The sequence below is a fragment of the Schistocerca piceifrons genome, chromosome 3, assembly GCF_021461385.2.
Source record: "Schistocerca piceifrons isolate TAMUIC-IGC-003096 chromosome 3, iqSchPice1.1, whole genome shotgun sequence".
Lineage (NCBI taxonomy): Eukaryota > Metazoa > Arthropoda > Insecta > Orthoptera > Acrididae > Schistocerca > Schistocerca piceifrons.
In genome coordinates, this window is record NC_060140.1 from 828,420,644 (window position 1) to 828,443,169 (window position 22,526).

The following is a 22,526-nucleotide window of genomic DNA, read 5'->3' on the forward strand; positions in this document are numbered from 1 at the left end:
TTTAAAGCAAATTAATTGGCCTGTTGTCATCAGCAATCTGGAAATTCTGTTTTGAATAATAGTCAGTGGAATAGCTGTATACACATAACTCATAAAACAAGACCAAAGAAAGAAAAAATATTGTAATTAATGTCAGGCTTAATGTTAGACAGAGTGAATGGTCGCAACTGGTGCTGATACAGTGTGTATGGAAATTTCTTACCCACAACTGTGAACTAATGATTGACTTCTTGCCTGTCAAGCCATTAATGATTGAAATAGTGTTATTCTGAGGATTCTGAGGAATAATAGCACATAATCTGAGGTGTTACGAAATGGTTTTATGATGGTCAAAGATGTTGCAGGAAAGAAATTTTTATGAGCTGTGGTAGTGTGTAAAGAAAAAGCTGTCTTGGACAGTAAATGTGGAATATCCACTTTTGTCTTTCCATGCATCATCTCAGATTACTTTTATTGTTTCATAGTTATGGAAGAGATGGGGATGTCAGTTGCTATATTTCTTTACATGGAGAATGAAAACTATTCATTCCCATTTATTAATATTTTTGATGCCAACTAGCAGTATTTGTTTTTTCCTTTTTTTGTTTTTACTAATTGTTGTTGAATGAACATAAAAGATGACAATAAAAGGGAATATAAATCCCCGCAACCATTCCAATAACAAGGCTTATCACTTGATCCTACAACAGCTCCTTGAATTGGAGTGTGTGTTTGTAAATCTCAAGCTCTGTGTGTGTGTGTGTGTGTAATTTTTAACAGGTTTTTGGGCATTGCATTAGACACATACTGTGTCAACTGTATTGTTCGAGAGAGAGAGAGAGAGAGAGAGAGAGAGAGAGAGAGAGAGAGAGAGAGAGAGAGAACAAACCTATTCATCTTTGCTGCATCATCACAGATGTTGTCCCACCATCTACTCCTAGTTCTTCTTCCACATGTCTATTACGTTTTTCTAGAGAACGCTATATTAGGTAGTCTATCTTTGGACATTTTTACTACACTACTGGCCATGAAAATTGCTACACCACGCAGATGACATGCTACAGATGCGAAATTTAACCGACAGGAAGAAGATGCTGTGGTATGCAAATGATTAGCCTTTCAGAGCATTCACACAAGGTTGGTGCCGGTGGCGACACCTACAACATGCTGACATGAGGAAAGTTTCCAACCGATTTCTCATACACTAACAGCAGTTGACCGGCATTGCCTGGGGAAACGTTGTTGTGATGCCTCGAGTAAGGAGGAGAAATGCATATCATCACGTTTCTGACTTTGATAAAGGTCGGATTGTAGCCTATCGCGATTGTGGTTTATCGTATCGTGACATTGCTGCTCGCAGTTGTCGAGATCTAATGACTGTTAGCAGGATATGGAATCAGTGGGTTCAGGAGGGTAATACGGAACTCTGTGCTGGATCCCTACTGCCTCGTATCATTAGCAGTCAAGATGACAGAGTGCACGAATGGCAAAACGTCATTTTTTCAGATGAATCCAAGTTCTGTTTACAGCATCCATGTTTGGCGACATTGCGGTGAATGCACATTGGAAGCATGTATTCATCATTGCCATACTGGCGTGTCACCTGGCGTGATGCTATGGGGTGCCATTGGTTACACATCTCGGTCACCTCTTGTTCGCATTGACGGCACTTTGAACAGTGGACGTTACATTTCAGATGTGTTACAACCCGTGGCTCTACCCTTAATTTGATCCCTGCGGAACTCTACATTTCAGCAGGCTAGTGCATGACCGCATGTTGCAGATCCTGTACGGGCCTTTCTGGATACAGAAAATGGTCGACTGTTGCCCTGGCCAGCATGTTCTCCAGATCTCTCACCAACCGAAAAGGTATGGTCATGGTGGCCGAGCAACTGGCTCATCACAATACACCAGTCACTACTCTTGATGAACTGTGGTATTGTGTTGGAGCTGCAAGGGCAGCTGTACCTGTGCATGCCATCCAAGCTCTGTTTGATTCAGTGCCCAGGCGTATCAAGGCCATTATTACGGCCAGAGGTGGTTGTTCTGGGTACTGATTTCTCAGGATTTATGCACCCAAACTGCGTGAAAATGTAATCACATGTCAGTTCTAGTATAATATATTTGTCCAATGAATACCTGTTTATCATCTGCATTTCTTCTTGGTGTAGCAGTTTTAATTGCCAGTAGTGTATTTGACCATTGTCTGACTATTGCCCGTTTTAGCTTGTGAAGACATTAAAGTGCTCACACAACTCCAGTAAATATTCATTTTCTAGCCTCCATTTCCTTGTATCTTGCTTACAAATCCAATTCTTTTTAACAATGTTTTTCTTTAGAGTATTATGTGTCATTGTCATTCTTACTAATTATTAAAACTTCACATCCCTACAATAATACCAGTACATTGCTGTGAGCTTATTTTGAAGTTGGTGTTGAATATGCTTTCCTTTAGTACTCGGGTATATACTTTTTTATTCACAATGTCTTGATCACATTTGCTTGGACTTAAACCGGGTTATCAGTTTTGACTCTTATGACTCATCACCAGAATTGAAAATACATAAAGACAAAATGTGTTACTATTAAATATAAAAAGTACAAGATAAAGATAGAAATAAAAATATTCCCAGTATCTTGTTACCAAAGTAACATGTCAAGTCTCACTTCAGTCATCTGATGGACCTGCTCATGTCAGCTGTGTCAGGCCAGTGCTGATGGCTAAAGATCTCATCCAAACGTGACAGTTCCTCTGCCACATGCAATGGATTGAGACACAGTTCTCCACTTTGCCAGTGGATTGTGTCATTTTATTTTGTTCCTTCCAGTGGCAAGCTAGAGTACTGTGGCATGAAGATTTCAATGTATACCTGAGCTGCAGGCATGTATACACAAACAAACCTAAAATTAACTACATGACTTTTTTTAAGGTGGTAATTGAAACTTTGACTACCACTTATAGTACTTCAGCTGTGGGAATCATGGAGCTTCACACTAGGATAACTGGCTTAGGAGCAATTCCGGTCATTTTGACTGGTGCTGTTTCCTTTCTTTCTTTTTTTTCTTTTCAATTACATTAATTCAGTACAATGTCTTTAAATGCCACTAGTGTATTCTGCTTACCCTACCAATGTGTTATGTTTAGATTTTTCTATGGAAACTATATTTAACTAAATATTCATTCAAACTAACTTACAAATGGAAAAGAACGTGTAATTATAAAATGTAATAGAAGAAAACATTCCACGTGGGAAAAATATATATAAAAAACAAAGGTGCTGTGACTTACCAAATGAAAAAGCACTGGTAGATAGACACAATAAAAAACACACACTCAAATTTCAAGCTTTCGCAGCCCAAGGTTGCTTCATCAGGAAAGAGGGAAGGAGAGGGAAAGACGAAAGGATGTGGGTTTTAAGGGAGAGGGTAAGGAGTCATTCCAGTCCCGGGAGCGGAAAGACTTACCTTAGGGGGAGAAAAGGACAGGTATACACTCGCGCTCACACACACACACACACACACACACACACACACACATCCATCCGCACGTATACAGACACAGGCAGACATATGATATGTCCATTTTTCTTTCTGTTTATAGCAATTACTAAAAAATAACTTTTTTTCCTGTGTGGCACATTTTCAATTAAAGCCACCACCTTTGTCAAAATGCTTTGCACACACGTACTGAACACTTCCAGCACATGGACCTCATACAAATTGCTTTTACTGCACACATAGTTTCTTTTTTTTTCATCTTGCTATCTGGCAGGTCTTTTGTACTGGTACCTTGTATATTTCAGTGGTCACAATGAATGTATGACCAGACCTTTTCCTTCACTGTGCATAAGCAGAAGAGAGTCTTGCTAATTTGAAAAGAAACATTCGCAGGGTAACTTCCTCTCCTATTGTCTCTCTGTAAAGGGTAAGGGCATTTATTCCAACGAGGTCTAGCATATTTAGAAAAAAATGTGCATAGGCCATCTGCAACAGCCAGACTTGACAGTGTACAGATGAGATATCAGGTCCAGAATATCAGTGGAATTGTAGCAGCTCACAGTTCCAGGGAATGTCTTCTGTGTTTCTTGGTCCACTGCAACTGGGAGGCGCATTGTGCTCAGTAGGACAATAATTTTTGTGGTCTTCCACTGATAGGGTGTAGTTGTTGTCACCAGATTTATATAAGAGTGTATGATACAAAGATCTAGCAGTGGACATTGCTGCTGGAGGAACTTCTTTTAGGGTTGTATTCAGTGTACCCCTTATGGTTGTGTTCTCTTGGTTCATTTACTCGGCAAGATAGAACTGCTCATCTAATATTATAAATGCATCTCATTTACAGTTCTGGATACAGTTGTCCTCCAATGTATTCCAGGGTGGGATAGCTGTTGCAAAGCTACTGGTCTTGAGTCTTTCAGCAAAATATGATCGTCATCAGATCTTAAAAACTGCCTGACTGCCGTGAGTTCTTTCGTCCCATAATGTGAGGAAAAAATGCAGTCTACACACTTGAGACTATAGAAGTTTGAGGAGGAATTTCTTTCCTCCAAATGCTCCATGTACATATACAACGACTGCGGCAGCTTCTAAGTGGGCAATATCAAGTAGCCTGTGTCATCCTGGAGAACTTCTCAGGCTCTAATTTCTGTAAATGTTTTTATGTTTTGTAGAATATTATACTCTCTCAACACTAACCAGCATACATGTAACTCTCTGTGACAAGATGTTTCAGTGCGATGAATTTTTTGAAAGATTTCTTGATGCCTTCAGCTGCCATTCTCTTTATTTCATGTGCGATTGTACAATTTCAGCCATTTTCAAGTATCTAAAGCGGAAGTATCATACAGTGGATATATTAGTGACACTTGTGATTTTGATGTATGAATAAGTCATATCTGTAGATATACTAGGCATATTATAACTTACTTTATGGATGATTTTTTAGTCATAGATTATGTCATGTACATTGTTGCTCTTATGACATCGTGTTATGCTCATAAAATAAATCAGAGCTGTTCATGCTATTTTAGGAGCACGATACTTTTGAGCGGTTGTGCAAAGCTCTTATGTATAAGGCTAGGAAGATTATAATTATTTTACAGAAATTTGCTTCTTAGCATTAGACATTGGTCTTGGAGTTTCCGCCAACATGTTATGTTGACCTAATCTTCCAAGTGTGTGGTCAGTGCAATTAGTCCACACTTTTATTGACTGCAGGCTCTTCACTTTCAGCTTCCAGATGCTGAGTTGGATGCAATTCTTTCCCTTTCTTCGTCAGCTGGGAGTAAGAATTTCTGGCACAACTGGAATTGAACCTGTAAGCACTGGATTATTTGTATGTTGGGCACTGATGATCTTGCTGTGTAGCACTGTCACTCATAAGCCATCATCATTATTTTTTTGTATGTTGTTCTGTAGGTTCTGAATATTCATGTTCCAACTCTCATGATTTGCCTTGTTCTGTTTTGTGAGACTTATATTGCATGTCATCTTTGTTTCTTTGATCCAACTCGTCAGATTCAAAAAATCTTCTCCTTCAGAATCTTCTTCTGGTAAACTGTTCAAGTAATTCAGTAATTCTACGTCGAATAGTAAGACTGATGTGCCATAATAATGTGCACTAAATTTCTATAGAGAACGGCGACCACGTTTCCTCTGAATAGAGGAAAATGGAAGGAAAAAGATGGAACGAGATCGTCACAATGAAATAAGCTAAGTGGATTTAAAAATCCTTTAGATACACAAAACGTAAAAAAATACTTCACCTATCAAAATGACTGACTGCTCCTTTAAGGTAAAAATGTTTATAATTTATTCTGTTTTCCTAATAGATGTTTGGTGGTTTATAGTTTCTGTGGATGAGAAAATACATGAAGTCTGAAGTATAAACCCTGTAAATTAGAACATATACTATTTATTAAGTGTTAAAAAATGCTCACCAGTCAGATTGACAAGTGAAGTCCTTCTAGCTTTAAAAGGTAAACTGGTAGGATTTTGTGACACAAAGAAGTCTAATTCCTCCAGTTATCAGATGCGAGAGGACACTTCTTGTTATAAAGGTGAAGGAAAGAGTTGCAGTTTTATGAGAGGTGTTGGAAAGAAGAGGTTATCACCAGCAGCCTGAGCGCAACTATTCCACTATTTCACGAGGGAAGGACTCCCTGTTCTTAAAATTCCTATGGCTGTGATGCGAGCCAGTTCTCTACTACGTCCTTCATTTCATTGTCCCAGTCACGCAATTCCCTTTGAGATTTACTTTAGTGGACCAAACATATGGAAGTCACAGGGTGACATATCCAGGCTGCTGCTGCTTGAACTTTGGCCATTAGACTTTCTGTGACCTCAGAGGTGTGTGGACGCATGTTATTGTGGAACAGAATCATTCCCTCCATGAGCAGCCCAGGCCATTTGCTCCTGATGGACATGCATAGGCTACAGTGTGTCTCACAGTTCATGTCACTGTTGAGGAATTAGATGAGAATCAGACCTCGGACATTGAAAAAGATGGTGAGAATTACCATGCCTGACGAGGGCACAGCTTTAAGTCTGTAGCTCTCATTCTAGTTGTGGGCTAATAGCTAAGCATAAGCCTGATTTTCATCATATTTTTTTACATTCTTTATCATTGATATTGTTGAAAGGAAACTGCAGATGATGACTTTTTGTGAATCGATATTTTCTTCTGTTCCTTATAAAATATTTTCTAGTGAAATTGCATGAAGAATTTTTTAATTTTTTGGTACTTCTGTCTCATTCTGTGATGCTCAAAATAATTCTGTTTCACTTATTGTACTGTAGAAGTGTCATTTTTTCCCCACCTAATTCTAAAGCTTATTGTATTTCTTGCAGGGTATCTTCTTATCTTTGTAATTACTATTAAATACCAAAATTTACATTTGTAGGTTGGGTGGCAGAACTAAGTTAATATGCACCTGCTGGTGATGTCATTTATTTTTTTACATATCTTTTTCAGTGTCATGTCAGTGTGATACCAATTTATTCCTGCCTCCATGAACGCACCATATTTAATTTTTCAATATGTTGTGGAGCAGCTGTCTTTATTTGTATGCTGTCATACACTCTTGCTGGAACATTTGGATACCTGACATTTGGTGCCGATGTCACAAGTGATATTCTGGAGTCTTATTCGGGATACCATCCATCTGTCCTGATTGGTATTACAGCTATTGCTATAAAGACATACACAACCTATCCAATACTACTATTCTGTGGAAGGTACTGTTACTGTTTTAGCTGTGGAATGTACTCATGGTTAATACATAATATGAGCATAAAACTGGTAAATGAAAAGGGGCTAAGTTTTTCTTTCTTTTTCGTAGGGAGGCAGTAAACAAAATATGGTGTACATTTTTCTACAACAGTCAGGCCGATATTGCAGTGAAAGAACCAATGAGACGAGTTGTAATAGCAACAACATGGTTTATATTAACATTGCTCTTAGCAGTGCTCATCCCTGATATGGGAATTGTGATAGATTGTCTGGGAAGTCTTGCAGCTATTTTCATATTTGTTTTCCCAGGTAATAACAAATATTTATAGTACAACTGTCTTTGACTTATGATAAGACCTAATGCCGTACTTATTTCTCTCTCGCTTTTTCTTTTTTTGACAGGTATATGCTGGATGCAGTCGACATTACATAAAGATCCACTTATTGTTTTAAATAAAGATAGGTTTTATGTATTTTTGTCTGTGTTGTATATACTGACTGGGACATTTGTATTTGGGGTAGTCCTAGTGCAGGCAATTGAAAGATTCTCAGAAAAAGACCAATCACCTATCAGACTGTGTGTGTAGCCAGTGCATGTGTGTGCCCTCAAGCACTGGTGTAGGAAACATCTGTTATTTATTTATACATTCCTATTTATCTGGTTAAGACAACATTGTGCTTATTAAAAGTTTCATTAATGATCTCTGAAAACTTTTGACTGCTTGATCATAAAATGTGATTCATATATATTGCTTCCAGATTTTGTTGTAATTTTAAAATACTAAGTTAATTAATTTGATAAATTTACAGAATGTGCACATATTGCTTCAGTAAATTTAGACTGGTCGTGATGCTCAGGGAAACTCTAGAATGGAGTAGCCACCTAGATAGTTTACATTGCATACATTTGATGATATCAAAAGTGCATGGAGGATAAATGACGAATCATGATTTCAGTCATGCCTTGTGAATGACAGTACCTTCTATGCTATTTTAAATGATATTTTGAGTCTGCGATGTAGATTTCCACTTTTTAAATTTATCCTTATTCTACAAATTATCTTTTTTACATAGAAAGCGTGATGAGGACAATTCTATTTATTACTTAAAATGTAAATACTATTTTTAAATTAATGAGACTGGTAGTAATATTCAGAGGGAGGTAGTTTTGCTGTACGTCTGACAGAACTGTTTCAGTAGTCTTCAAAGATGATGTATGAAAGGGTTGGGGAGATACCACAAGGTATAAGAGAAGATTGAGGAGAAAAGCTTAAAATGGTGTGACCATGGGCATTTGAAGAGAATGAAGGTAGCAAAGATGCCTGAGAAGATGAGTGTGAGAAAGATAAAGGGCAGGAGACCAGTAGGGAGGCCAAGGCAGGAGACCAGTAGGGAGACCAAAGAACAAATGGCTAAAAGGAATGGCAGAAATCATCCTGAAGAGAGAAGAGTGAGCCAGACTAGTGACAGAGAGGTGACAGGAAGATTGGAGATGGTGGCAAGGATTGGTCTAGGCAGGCTGTGTCCGTGGCAGATAACTGTGCATGACGATGATGATGATAACTACTCTGTAATTAGTAACTTTGCAGATTAGTTTCTAAACCAGTTTGTTATAAATGAGAGAACTATGTGGATTAGTTCACACTAATTTAAATTAAACTGAAAGAAGAGTCCTTGATAAACTTTCATAATTTGTGCTTCTGGTGGACACTGTGTTAATGTGAGCACTATTTTTTATTTTTTATTTTTATCAAGTACACAATCTGAGGGAGCATATTTTAGCTGCAAAAATGTTGCATAAAAGGAAGTCAAAAAGCTTTATGAAAATTTGTACAATAATAGGCAGATTTTTCTGGGTTTTAAGACTGACATATACATCTTTGATGGCATGGTGTTTTACTAGCCAGGGAATTTTATACATATTTTTTTTTTCTTTTGATAGATGGTGATCCACTACATTCATTAGTTTCTGTTAATAGACTGATACTGTTGGTGTGGAGAGTAGTTTTTTGTTGACTCTCGGGTGCATTGTTGCCCTTTATTGTATGTATGTTTTGTGTGTGTGCCACGGCAGTAGTTTCCCAGAGTGATGCCAACTTTTCTTTCTTTCTTTCTTTTTTCTTTTCTTCCCATTAAAGTTAAAAGGGATGATTCTGGATTTTAGTAACCTCTTTTTGACTAGAAACTTGTCTCACTACATTAGGACAATGTGAACAAGAATGAGATAATTGTTCTATAACACTCTGGTCTTCTTGGTGGAGGACATGATTGTGAACATGGAAGTTACCATTTAAAATCTTTATCCCTACTTACCACAGACTTTGTGTGGCTTACAGCATGGTGCAAGCCCATCTTGTTGACGTCATATTGATGCCTTATGTTTTAGATGTATGAAGTATAACTGTTACTGTAGGCAGCCATGAGATTATTCGTAGAGATTAGCATTATTTTTTGTGTTTTTGATGCTGAAGATAGATGCGGAAGAGTGCGAAACCAGGTATCTGCTCATAATGCACTATTCTTGAAGAGTGCTTGTAAGGCTGCAGAGCTTAAGTCGTTATTACTGGGACAGATAACCATCAATGCCATTCCTCTGAGATACTGCAGGGAATGTTAGAATACAGAACATGAGATGGGAGCAAAATGTGATATGGAAATTCATTTCGCGTTACTTCTCATCCATTGCTAGTCAGATATTGGTGATGGAAATTTATTCAACAAAGATAATTTGTTTCTGCTTTCATAGTAGAGTGCCAGTGTAAAATTATGCTCTAGTGACTTTGGCTTCAGTGATATCTGGTCTACAACTAAGCAGAGGAAGTATGGCCAAGACAGCTGGCAAATTTAAACTGCCGTTCCTGCTTTCATTGATTTTGTATTTTATTTTCATTCGTCCCCTTATCTACACAGGCAGCTTGGCCATGTGATACTGGAAAAGACTGTTTATGTACTAGGTGGATGCACATAGACTTAAGATGAGATAGTCTATAAAACCCATCACTCAAAAACAAAGATGATGTGACTTACCATACGAAAGCGCTGGTAGGTCGATAGAAACACAAACAGACACATACATACACACAAAATTCTAGCTTTCGCAACCAATGGTTGCTTCGTCAGGAAAGAGGGAAGGAGAGGGAAAGACGAAAGGATGCAGGTTTTAAGGGAGAGGGTAAGGAGTCATTCCAATCCCGGGATTGGAATGCCAGCACTTTCATATGGTAAGTCACATCATCTTTGTTTATAAATATATTTTTCCCGCGTGGAATGTTTCCCTATTATATTCAAACCCATCACTCATACATATGTAAATTTCTGTGTGTTCATACTTACATTAAAATACCAAATTGAGAAAATTCTCACTCACTCTCTGCATTAAGGAATCGTATGGCTGCAGCTCTGTGGTCATAGGGTTGAATGGTCAGAAAACAAGATTAGCTGAATTTGTGTTTTTTATTTCATAACTTTTATGTATAAATTCTCTAAGTTTGCTGTAGATAATTTTCTCTACCTGTTTGGGAAAGGAACAGGAAATTATAGTGGGGCTGCAGTTATTTATGTTGGCCATCATGTTTTATGAAAATTTGAAGTACCCTGGAAGTTTTCACTACGCCAAGAAAAAATGTCATCGAGTGAACAGTCAAATAAGTTCTGTCAGTAGTTCTATCAGTTGTAATCCATCGTCTGTAATATTACTGTAATAATATCACCAATATGTGTAGATTTTTTGAAATTTCTCTATTGCTTGTACTTCCTCGTTATTTGAGACATTGATCTACAACAGGTGCTTGTTTTGTGTTGAGTATTCTTATTTGTGTTTCATTTCATCATCTTGTAGCATTTGTGTGGTAACCTTTAACATTGTGATTCTCTTGGACCAAAATTTTGCTGTCATGACAGTGTATGTGACTATTCATGCTTTACTTGGCCTTAAAATGCTAAATAACAAAGAAACCTCTGCATAAAAAGTTCTCCTCTGCTGAGGCTAGGCTCACGATGGGAAAAGTTCTGAAAACACTGACTGTGCAGTGGTGGGCCTGTCGCAGTGGCTGCCCCATGCAACTTCGCTACAGATAATTCACCGTATCTTTGATGGAATGCACAGTGTTTTCACTATCACCCTACCAGCACTGTTAAATATTAAAAAGGTACACTAATGTACCACTTGCAGTTCAGTACAGCTTGTACTCATCAGAACAGAAACAACAATTGAACCCAATTAAAATTAAGAAAAGTATAAGAAAACATTTTATGTTATGTGACAAGTATTACTAGTATTCACTTGTGTGGCAGTTGTAAGTTCACGTTTGGCGTGAGTGTATTCTGTGATCAGAAAATGCAGTCAAAAGCAACAAAATATTTTGGTTCTTGCACACTTCACTGGTTACGGCTCAGTGATGACATCAAAAGTATCTTTCTTTGTGATCTCTTCCCAGTGCTGTGCTCAGTAAGTTGTTTCCAGGAGAAACCCTACCAGCTAACTGCTCATCAGCTAATTACTTTTGAATGATAGTTGGGAAGACAGTAGGATCATTTGTATTGGTTTTTGCAGTTTCACATTTTGATGTGCAGAGTGCCCAGTCACTTCTTTCTACACACTGCTCATCTTCTGCCAGAAATGAATTCGTTTTGTGTTCCATGTTGATGCAAAATTTTAATGCTTTACAGATATATGTTATTACAGTCACATTTAATTTTATTAAGCAGTTGTAGGGGTCTTGAAAAACAATTACAACATTTTAATTTTGCCTTCCAATAGTTTTGCTAATGACATATTTCTTCTTAGGTCAAGTGAGGATCTTGCAGCTTTCGCTGTATGTTGTAGGCAAAAGTTTGAAAAAATCAGTCTTGATACATACCAAGCTTTTAAACAAATTTGCATCGATCTGAGATAGAAATGTTAGTCTCATCTGAAGCACCTACAAAACGTTGTTAGAAGTGTTTACTATTTCTGAGGGGGTGGGAGTGGAGAGGGGGGGTTTTCACATTGTTTTCTTGTGTTAGTTGTGGTGTCACCGCCAGACACCACACTGCTAGGTGGTAGCTTAAATCGGCCGCGGTCCATGTAGTACATGTCGGACCCGCGTGTCGCCACTGTGATCGCAGACCTAGCGCCACCACCAAGGCAGGTCTCGTGATACGAGAGAGGACTCGACCCCCAGTTGTACGAGAGCCTAGCTACCGACCAGTTGTACGCGAACCTAGCTATCGCCCAGTTGTATGAAGCCTTTCTCTCTCATTAGCCGAGAGACATAATAGCCATCAGCTAAGTTAATGGCAACGAACTAGCAAGGCGCCAATTGTATCAGTGCCTATAGCTTACGAGTATTCAAGAGAGATGTATTCCACGAACTAAATAAAAGATAAGTAAAAAGCATCTAAATACTTTTCTTCTTATTCATTCATAAGTTTTTATGTTCCAGACTTCACGCCCGTCTGCTTAATGCGTGCACTCTCGGCTACAGCATTAGTCTAGCGTGCCTTTCTTTTGGCTACTACCGTGTGGCGTAACAGTCTTGTTACGTCACTACATTAGTGTTATATTTTTTCATCGTGTTTTTGCCTTTTTTTCTTCTTCTGTTTCATTTTAATAATGTTGAACATGTCTTTTGTTAGGCTATGTAAGTATTCATCATTATGCATTCTTTTTGCATATCTCATTACCTTCTTAATATTTTGGAATATTTTTTACAGGAAATGGAGAATTTGGATGTGGATATTTTTTGTTGCTCACATTTTGTGCATCTCCTGGCACAAAACTCTTACTCCACCTGTGATCCAGCTGTTAATTATAGAACTGATAGTTATTGTTGTTCAGTCCAAAGGCTGGTTTTGATGCAGCTCTCCATTATACTCTATCCTGTTCAATCATCATTATCATCATCATCATCATCATCATCATCATCATCTCCAAGTAAGTTCTGCAACCTTCATCCTTCTGAATCTGCGTTCTGTATTCATCTCTTGGTCACCCTCTACAATTTTTACCCCTCACACTTCCCTCAAAGACTAAATTGGTGATCCATTGATGTCTCAGAATGTGTCCTATCAACCAATCCCTTCTTGTCAGGTTGTGTCACAAATTTCTTTTCTCTCCAGTTGTATTCAGTAATCCTCAGTACTTAGGTGATCAACACATCTAATCTTCAGCATTCTTCTGTGGCACCACATTTCAGTTTCATTTCTATACAAATACTTCAGTAGAAAAGCAGGTTGGAGTTGGTGGTCACCTTGAGGTACTCTGCTGTGTTGTTTCCAGGATTTATAGCCATAATATCAAGCCAGTTTGTGAACCCTAACAAGGATGAAATAAATGAAATCTTTGCTGAGTAATAGGTCTAGTTTAACATAGAAAAATATTGTACGCAGACTGCAAAGTAAGACATTGCCTGCAGCTTTCGCAACATATGTTTTTGGATCTATGTGAGGTGACATAGTTGTTAAGACACTGTAGTACTCCTGTGGGAATAATGTGGCGTGTTGCACTGCTTTAGAAGACTTCCGAAGGAGTCCTTCAGCTGGCTGAGGCTGTTTCTTTCTACCAGCATCCTCCAATTGTTTTATTATTATGTATCATTTGTTAATCTTTCCATTTGTTATATAATTTTTTTGATTGTGTTACTTCAACTTACCTGTTTTGATAGTTTTCTTTTGTTTTGAGAATGTTTTCCATCCTTTTTGTGGCTACCTGTTGCCAGCTAGCTACATAATATTTTCCTAAAAGCCATCGTATCACCATTTATTATTGCAGCTCTGTGACATATCAGTTACCTTTTTTCTGACAGTATTTTATAATCATCATAGGATTTCAATATTTGTTGTTCTCCATCCATTGCTCTTTGTTCCTGTTCATCCTGTAAAATGGGTGGTTTTCACCTGAGGTTTAAAATGACTTGTGCTGTAGTTTTTCTGTAGTTTTTCCATTGTAGCTTTTTATCGTTCTTACCAAAAGAATGTCATAGCATTTTCTTAGTTGTCATTTAAGCAACGAATACCAATATTTTGTTATCTTTAGTCTAATTAAGTACTTTATTCTATACTGCAGTGTGTTTTATTTGATGGCCCACTAGATTGTCAAATTAGTAAATGAAATGTCTGTGTATGATTTAGTTTACAACGATAGGGGGTCACCAATATAAAACTACTGTTTCAGAAAGTTGAGTACGTACCTCAAGACAGAGACTCAGAAGCACAGTTAAACATAACTGCAAAGTTATCAATTCAAATTTTATGTCATTAGTTATAAAATGTAGAAAGGTGCAAAGTATCCAGTTATGGATACCTTTTTTACCAGTTATACTTATCTGTACTGCTAAAGAAACTGATACTATTGTTTTATCATATTAGTGTAAAAATATTTTGTTATGTATTGATGGAAACTGAATCTTTATTGCCTGTTCAATTGTTTATAGCCACACTACATCTCTCCAGACAGTATGTGCACATTCTGTGATGAACTACTTGTAATGAGAGAAATGTTATAAAAGTTATGAAGTTGATAGTAGGATGTTAAGTTTGTGTTAAAAAATTCCCCATGAGATTCCATTCTGTAAGACTTGTACTACATTATGCATACACATGAGAAATACTTCATTGTGGTGCTATTCTGTACGCTCATTACATGTGATATCAAGAGGACAGAAAACTAGATATTTTTGTAAAGTTCCTATTTTTGTACACTAATCTGAAAATTGAAAAATTTGTTAATGTACTTACAATAATAAAATATTTGTCTAATCCTGACCCTTTTTATTTCCTTCATATAATTGAGAAGAAGACAATGACTAAAAAGAAAGTTGAGTTGCACTTTCTCACAAAATTAGGAAGCAGCCTTCAAATTTCCATGTTTGATAGCAACACTTTGAAGTTACAGGATTTATTAAAAAGTGGATTCTGGAGCTGATTTATGTAGCTAGTATGGTATTCATTGTGAATGCCATGTTTAGGTCGACAATTTCTTTCGCATCCCACATCTTTGTCAGGGCGACTGTCCTTTTCCAGTTTTGTAGCAGCTGTCCACAACTACTGAAAATCCCTGCCTTGTCATGTATTACTTTCTGCAGTGTTCTTTGCTAATGTTGGTTTTTCACCTTGGTATTTTTTCTTTCATATCTTTGTAAAAAAATTTGGTTGTCAGTATATTCTCCATTCTTATTAAACAACCATGCCAGTGCTGACCACTCACTGCATCTACAACAGGTACTTTAATATCAGGTTCTTGCTTTTGTGTTACTTGGATTTTACAAATACTTTTTATCCAAGAGTAAGAACTGGCAGAGAGTAGTAGTTTCTAGCCCGTGGCAGTTTTGACATCTTGTGATGTGGTTTGATACTACATTATTAGGCGACAATATTACCCTTTGTTACAATGCACAAACTTAAAATTTGAGATTGATTCCAGCACAATTCATTTTGGGAGGAATTTCAGTTTTTCTTATTTGCTAAGGGTCATTACTTACTGTTATGAAGTTTTGATACTTCATGGTATTTGAAACAATACTGTAATTGAAATTTTAAGATTTCATTGTTTCTGTGTTTCTTGTCATACTCCATCTAAGCTAAAAACAGAAAAAAAAAATTTTCATGGTCGGGCCTAGAGGCTACATGATGATGATGACTGACTGCCACGTCATCCTCTGCCATATGGCGACATTTAGATGCAGTATGGGGTCAGCACATGGTTCTCCTGGTTGTTATCAGCATCCCAGACCTTGGAACAGCTATTTCTTTGTGATGTAGCTCCTCAGTTGGCATCGCGACGCTGAGTGGACTCTGTTCCAGTCCCCTCTCATCAAGGAAAAATCCCTGGCAGTACCAGGAGTGTAACCTGAGTCCAGTAGTGTTGCATACACAAGGTATGAAAGGGCAGTGCATTGCTGGAGCTGTCATTTGTACTCTGGTGATTCCTGTGAAAAGACATCAGACGTGATTATGGCTGCACGGTGGGAATTAAGACTTTGAACATGGAATGGTAGTTGGAGCTAGACACGTGGGACATTCCATTTTGGAAATCATTGGGGAATTTGATGTTCAGAGATCTACAGTGTAAATAGTGTACTGAGAATACAAAATTTTGGGCATTACCTCTCACCACTGATAATGCAGTAGGCTACAGCCTTCACTTAGTGACCAAGAGCAGTGGCATTTGCGTAGAGTTCTCATTGCTAACAGACAAAGAATACTGTGTGAAATAACTGCAGAAATAAGTGTGGAACGTATGATGAACTTATCTGATAGGACATTGTGGCAATATTTGGTGTTAGTGGGGTATATCTGCAGATGGGAGACACAAGTGCCTTTGCTAACTGTATGACACTGCCTGCAGTACCTCTCCTGGGCTCGTGACCATATCAGTTGGACCCTAAATGACTGGAAAACTGTAGCTTGGTCAGATTAGTCCCGATTTCATTTGGTAAGTGTTCATGGTAGGGTTCGAGTGTGGTACAGACTGTATGAAGCCATGGACCCAAGTTATCAACAAGACACATGCAAGCTGGTGGTGGCTCCATAATGGTGTGGGCTGTGTTTACGTGGAATGGACTGTTCCTCTGGTGCGACTGAACTGATAATTGACTGGAAATGATTATGTTTGGCTACTTGGAGCCCATTTGCAGCCATTCATGGACTTCATGTTCCAAAACAATTATGGAATTTATATGGATGACAATGTGCCATGTCACCAGGCCACAATTGTTCATGATTGGTTTGAAGAACATTCTGGACAATTTAAGTGAATGATTTGACCATCCAGATTGCCCAACATGATTCCCATTGAACATTTATGGGACAAAATTGAGACATCGGTTCATTCACAAAATACTGCACAGGCAAAACTTTCACAATTATGGACAGCTATAGAAGCTCAATATTTCTTGTTGAGTCCATGCCACATAGTGTTGCTGCGTTACGCTGGGAAAAAGGTCCGACACAATTTTAGGAGGTATCCCATGACTTGTCACCTCAGTGTATTCAAATCAATAATTTTTTGTAGGGACCATTCTGTAGGATCTTTAGTTCGTCATACCGAGAGAGTGTTTTGGCACATGTTCTCTGTGTATTCAGATCTTGTCCTGCTTTGCTACATTATGTTAAGGCATGGTTGTCGCTGAAGTGATATGATATGCAGTACAACACATTGCAATAAAGGTCGTGCAATGTGACAGTTACCTGTGTGACACTCCTGTGTTCCCTCAGCAGCAATGCAGCAGGTGATGATAACCTTGTGTGTGGTGCATTGCTGCCAGCTTCTTTGCGGACTACTTCCAAGTATGTCACATATTTACTTGAGGCTGGAAAGAGGTATGGTTGTCCTTCCAGTGTTAAAAACAATTTCGACATATTAGCTACATTTGGCATGCAGCATTGTGTGACCTAAAATGCACCAAAAGTAAACTGACCAGCAACTACATTTTTTTTTTTTTTTTCCCCCTCTGAAAACTTTTCAAAACGTGCAATGTGTTTTACTTAATTTTGAAGTATCACAATGGGCAAGATTGAAAAGAATATAAGTGAATTATCAAGCTGTCACATCAGATTTTATAAGCAAAAACCTTTTTACAGAAAAGTTCCTTCAAAATTGAATGAGACTGCATAGTGGAGGGCAAGCATGAGTCCCAAAACAGTGAGTATTAGTTTATTAGTTTATTTCACTGAGAAATGAACTACAGAGATGGATATAGCATTGCTTCATCTACACAAAACAATTTTTTGAGGCACATCAGATGACTTGAAATTTCCCTCATGTATCATGTGATACAGATGCATGGAGCAGTCACACTCCATGTTGCTCCAGGTGAGATGACATATTGCTGTCGTACCTTGTGAACCAGTTATGTTGCTTCCACAAAGTATCCATGGCTTCAATAATGCGAACTGCATAGATTTCAACAAAATTTGGTTAATATTGTGCTTGCTATATGAGAGTGAGCACTGTGAGAATTAGAGTCTACCAGTTCCTACAGGAGCAGAGATGTAGAGTTGTGAGCAAAAAGCGTTTTCAGGCTGTCCTGCATGATAGATGTGTTGTGCAGTGTGCAGGTGGTATCAGCATGCCTCTTACGGGCTACACTTGTTCATGAGAATGACTGCGCAGAGGGGGGGGGGGGGGTAAGGTGGATAGATAGAGAACGTGTAGGAGTAGATGGCCAGGTAAGAGGAGGAGCTGGCTTGAGAGACTGGGGGAGGAGATGGACAGAGATGAGATTGGGGGGGGGGGGGGGGAGGAGGAGGAGGTGGTGCATGTATTAACCCGGCTGTTTTGTCGATCTCTACTGTACAAATGTACTGTTCAGGTCAGTATTATCTAATATTAAAATACTGAAAAAATGAACTTCTACCATCATGTTTCTCGTGCAGCTGCTAATGTTTTATACCAATATGTTATTGAAAATGTTGATAATATACAGAACTTTATTCAAGAAAATGTCTTATTTTAATATTCAAATAGGGTAAATTTCAAACACACAGTTTACAATAAGGCGGCCTTCCTAGAAAGCATTACATTGTTTCTTTCTCGTATTTCCGTTCTTCTTTTGTTACTTTACTGATGGCTGTTTCGACACAATTAATCATATAAATATAAAAAAAAGTATAAATATGAAATGAGTTTTCACTGTGAGCAATTATTTTTGAAAGCATTAACATTTATTTTCTAATTTTTATCCTTATTTATTTATTTATTTAGCTTATGGCATATAACACATCATATAGAAAAGACATAAAAATCATAAGACATAGAAATAAAGAGTAGTCACAGTGTGTAGCATATAGTTGTAGATATAAAAGTGTTTAAAAATAGTGTATATAACAAACAAAAGTTCACAAACAAACATCCAGATTTGTGACATAGTCTATTGCACTTTCAGTCGCGGTCAGAAACTCATTGGGGTCTCCTGCAAAACGTCTCAGAGGGCAATCTTCCACGATGTGACGAATCGTCTGCCGGTCCGCACCGCAGTCACATCTCGGGGTGGTGATTTTACCCCACCTGTGGAGGCTGTCTGCACATCTGCCGTTATTTGTCCGAATTCGATTCAGGGTCGTCCAAGTTTTCCTTGGCAAATTGAATCCTGGTGGTTGGACATTGATGCATGGCATATTCTGCAGGTTTTGGGGCACAGATTCTCTCCGCCGCATTTTCCAGAGGTTGCCGTAATCCGGGTTGAGAGGATGCGTATTTTTTGCCTTTTTTAAAGAGGGGTGTCTTGAGCACAATCTGTTCATCTCCAGGGCAGGAACATCCTTATGGATTGGCAGTTTCTCGTTGTTCAGCACTTTTCCATACTCGCGTAAAAGAGCGTTCTCTCTGCGCAGGTCCGGTGGGGGAATGTTGCTCAGTATAGGTAGCCAGTGTAAAGGCGTTGGCTTTATTGTTCCTGATATCATCCTCATTGTGTAGTTTAGTTGAGCATCGATCAAGCCTGTGTGTTTACTGTTTAGCCATACCGGTGCGGCATATTCTGCTGTTGTGTAGACAAGTCCCAGAGTCGAAGATCTCAGTACAGCCGCGGAAGAGCCCCACGTGGTCCCACATAGCTTCTGTATGATATTATTTCGAGTTTTAAGTTTTGTGGCTGTATTACGTAGGTGTTCCTTAAATGTTAGGATTCTGTCAAAGGTGACGCCTAGGTATCTGGGGTAATTATTATGGTTTAGCTGCCTGTTTTTGAAATGAACGTTGAGCTTTCTTTTTGCTTGGGCATTGTCGAGGTGAAAGCATGTCACCTCCGTTTTTGTCGCATTTGGCCATAATCTCCACCTTCGGAAGTAATCTCCCAGCTTTGTTAGATCCGCAGTTAATGTGTTTTCCACTGCCTCCATTGATCTGCCTCTTGCAGCTATTGCCCAGTCGTCGGCATATCCGAATTTTTGAGAAGAGGTTTCAGGTAAGTCAGATATGTAGAGGTTAAACATCAATGGCGCCAGAACGGAGCCTTGTGGTAAACCATTGTTGAGCTTCATTTGGTCACTTTTTAAGTCGCCCATTATGACTCTGAAACTTCTATCTGTGAGCATGTTATCAATGAGGTTGGCCAGCTTATTACATGGTATGACCAGCAGCAACTTAAATATCAGGCCTTGTCGCCAAACGGTATCATAAGCGGCTGATAGGTCAATAAAGGCTACTGTTGTTTTAAGTTTTTTTCTGAAAGCTCGCCTCTATATGAGTTGCTAGGGAGAGGATCTGGTCGGTGCAACTGCGGTTGGGTTGAAAACCTGCCTGTTCAATCGGTACCACTTCAAGAATTTTTCCGCTTATTCTATTGTAGATGATACATTCCAACAGCTTATAGACACAGTTCAGCAGAGCGATAGGGCGGTAGTTTTGGGGCATGTCATTAGGTTTGCCTGGCTTTAGTATCGCTATAATCTTTGCTCGTTTAAGCTGGTGTGGGATATTACCCAATTCTAAAATATCTGTTAAGAAGTTTGCGAGCCATGTTCTAGTATATTTTCCACAGTGAAGTAGGAATTCCGGGTGGATGCCATCGAAGTCGGGAGCCTTGCCACTTTTGATTTTTGACAAGGCTGCTGCAACTTCTTCCGCTGTGATAGGCTGGGAAAATTCGGAGGTAGGCGATGCCCTTTGTTTTAAGGATCTTAATTCACGTTTGACGGTCGTGGTGTGTGTTCTGTCCCTTATTTATTGCAGTTTGATTACAAGTAACTGACAGGTAATTTTGCAAACATGGTTGTTTTGTTGTCGTTACTTTCTGGACACGGCTTGCAGGGTGTACATGTAGTAGGTTTTCTTGTTGTCACTTATTCTGATACCTGTGACACTTTGAGGTGAGGGAATTGGATAATTTTTTTTTTATTTTGTGCATTTCAGTTGCATTGATATAAACTTCACTTGTAGTGGGTAAATTTTGGGCTGACACACCCATTTTCAAACCACACACCTTGCTATTAGCCATAATCATTGATACAATATGGTGCCAAAAAGCACAGCAAAGTATACAGTGGACAAAAAGTACCCTTCAATGATTTTAGCCTATGTGTGTGTTGCTACAGTGTCAGACAGTAGCAACAGACACGTACGCTATGATCAGTGACAGTACTTGCTGTTCACTGTGTACTTTGCTGTGCTTTTTGACACTATATTGTATCAATGATTATGGCTAATAGCAAGGTGTGTGGTTTGAAAATGGGTGTGTCAGCCCAAAATTTACCCACTACAAGTGAAGTTTATATCAATGCAACTGAGATGGTCAAAATAAAAAATAAATTATCCAATTTCCTCACAACTGAACAGTTGCGGATGTACCATCCCATCACAACATGTCTTGAAAGAACACCTTCAGGTTTTTGGATGCACTTAATCATCCTCAGAGAATGCACTTAATCATCCTCAGAGAATCTTCTGTTCTTGGGAAGCATTTCCTTGATGCAATGTGTTCTTCTACACATTGCATCAAGGAAATGCTTCCCAAGAACAGAAGATTCTCTGAGGATGATTAGGTGCATCCAAAAACCTGAAGGTGCTCTTTCAAGACATGTTGTGATGGGATGGTACCTCCGCAACTGTTCAGTTGTGAGGAAATTGGATAATTTATTTTTTATTTTGACCATCTCAGTTGCACTGATATAAAATTCAGCTGTAGTGGTTACTGATTTTGGGCTGACACACTAATTTTCAGACCACACACCTTGCTATTAGCCATAATTATTGATACAATATAGTGTCAAAAAGCACAGCAAAGTACACAGTGAGCAGCAAGTACTGTCACTGATCATAGCGTACATGTCTGTTGCTACTGTCTGACACTGTAGCAACACACACATAGGCTAAAATCATTGAAGGGTACTTGTTGTCGACTGTATATTTTGTGTAGTTCTCAAGTTTTTGGAAGGGGTTTTTGAGTAAATATTTCAGAAAAACTCGTTAAAATGCATTTTTTTAAAAATATTTAGTAATAAATATTTACATAATACATATAGCTGGAGCAGAGAAGATACTGTTTATAATTACATCAATGGTATCTGCTAATATGACAGAAAAGATAGCGTTCTGTGACTTTTGAAATTAGGAAAAAAAAAAAAAAAATTAGTGGAAAAATTAAATTTTGTATTTTTGTCTTAAACTTGTAAGTTAAAGGAAGCCCATAAGTGTACGAATGTCAACTACATTTCAACACACTAAGTGTGAGCTTTAATGTGAAGCATCGGTCAGGTCTCTAGTACGTTTGGTATATTAGTTATATATTTTTTGTTTCTACTGTTGAGAGAGTTATTTACAAAATACACATTTTTCAAAGGGCTGTACCGTTTACAAAAATTAAGATAAAACGAAAATACTTTATTTCTTAACACTTAT

At 38.2% G+C, this 22,526-nt stretch overlaps 1 protein-coding gene across 2 annotated transcripts in view; it reads left to right on the forward strand.

Annotated features, from left to right (window-relative positions):
- The window catches only part of LOC124788160 (putative sodium-coupled neutral amino acid transporter 7), a 46,175-nt gene extending 33,023 nt beyond the window's left edge, over positions 1 to 13,152 (forward strand). Inside the window, exons 6-8 of one of the 2 annotated variants that reach the window (XM_047255313.1) lie at positions 6,953 to 7,215; positions 7,320 to 7,519; positions 12,905 to 13,152. In XM_047255313.1, coding sequence (XP_047111269.1) covers positions 6,953 to 7,215; positions 7,320 to 7,519; positions 12,905 to 12,987 — 546 coding nt within the window. In that variant the 3' untranslated portion in view covers positions 12,988 to 13,152. Of the gene's footprint in view, positions 1 to 6,952; positions 7,216 to 7,319; positions 7,520 to 7,612; positions 10,335 to 12,904 lie in introns of those variants that run through there. The other variant, XM_047255311.1, reaches the window with a different exon arrangement.
- The last annotated feature ends 9,374 nt before the right edge of the window (positions 13,153 to 22,526 follow it).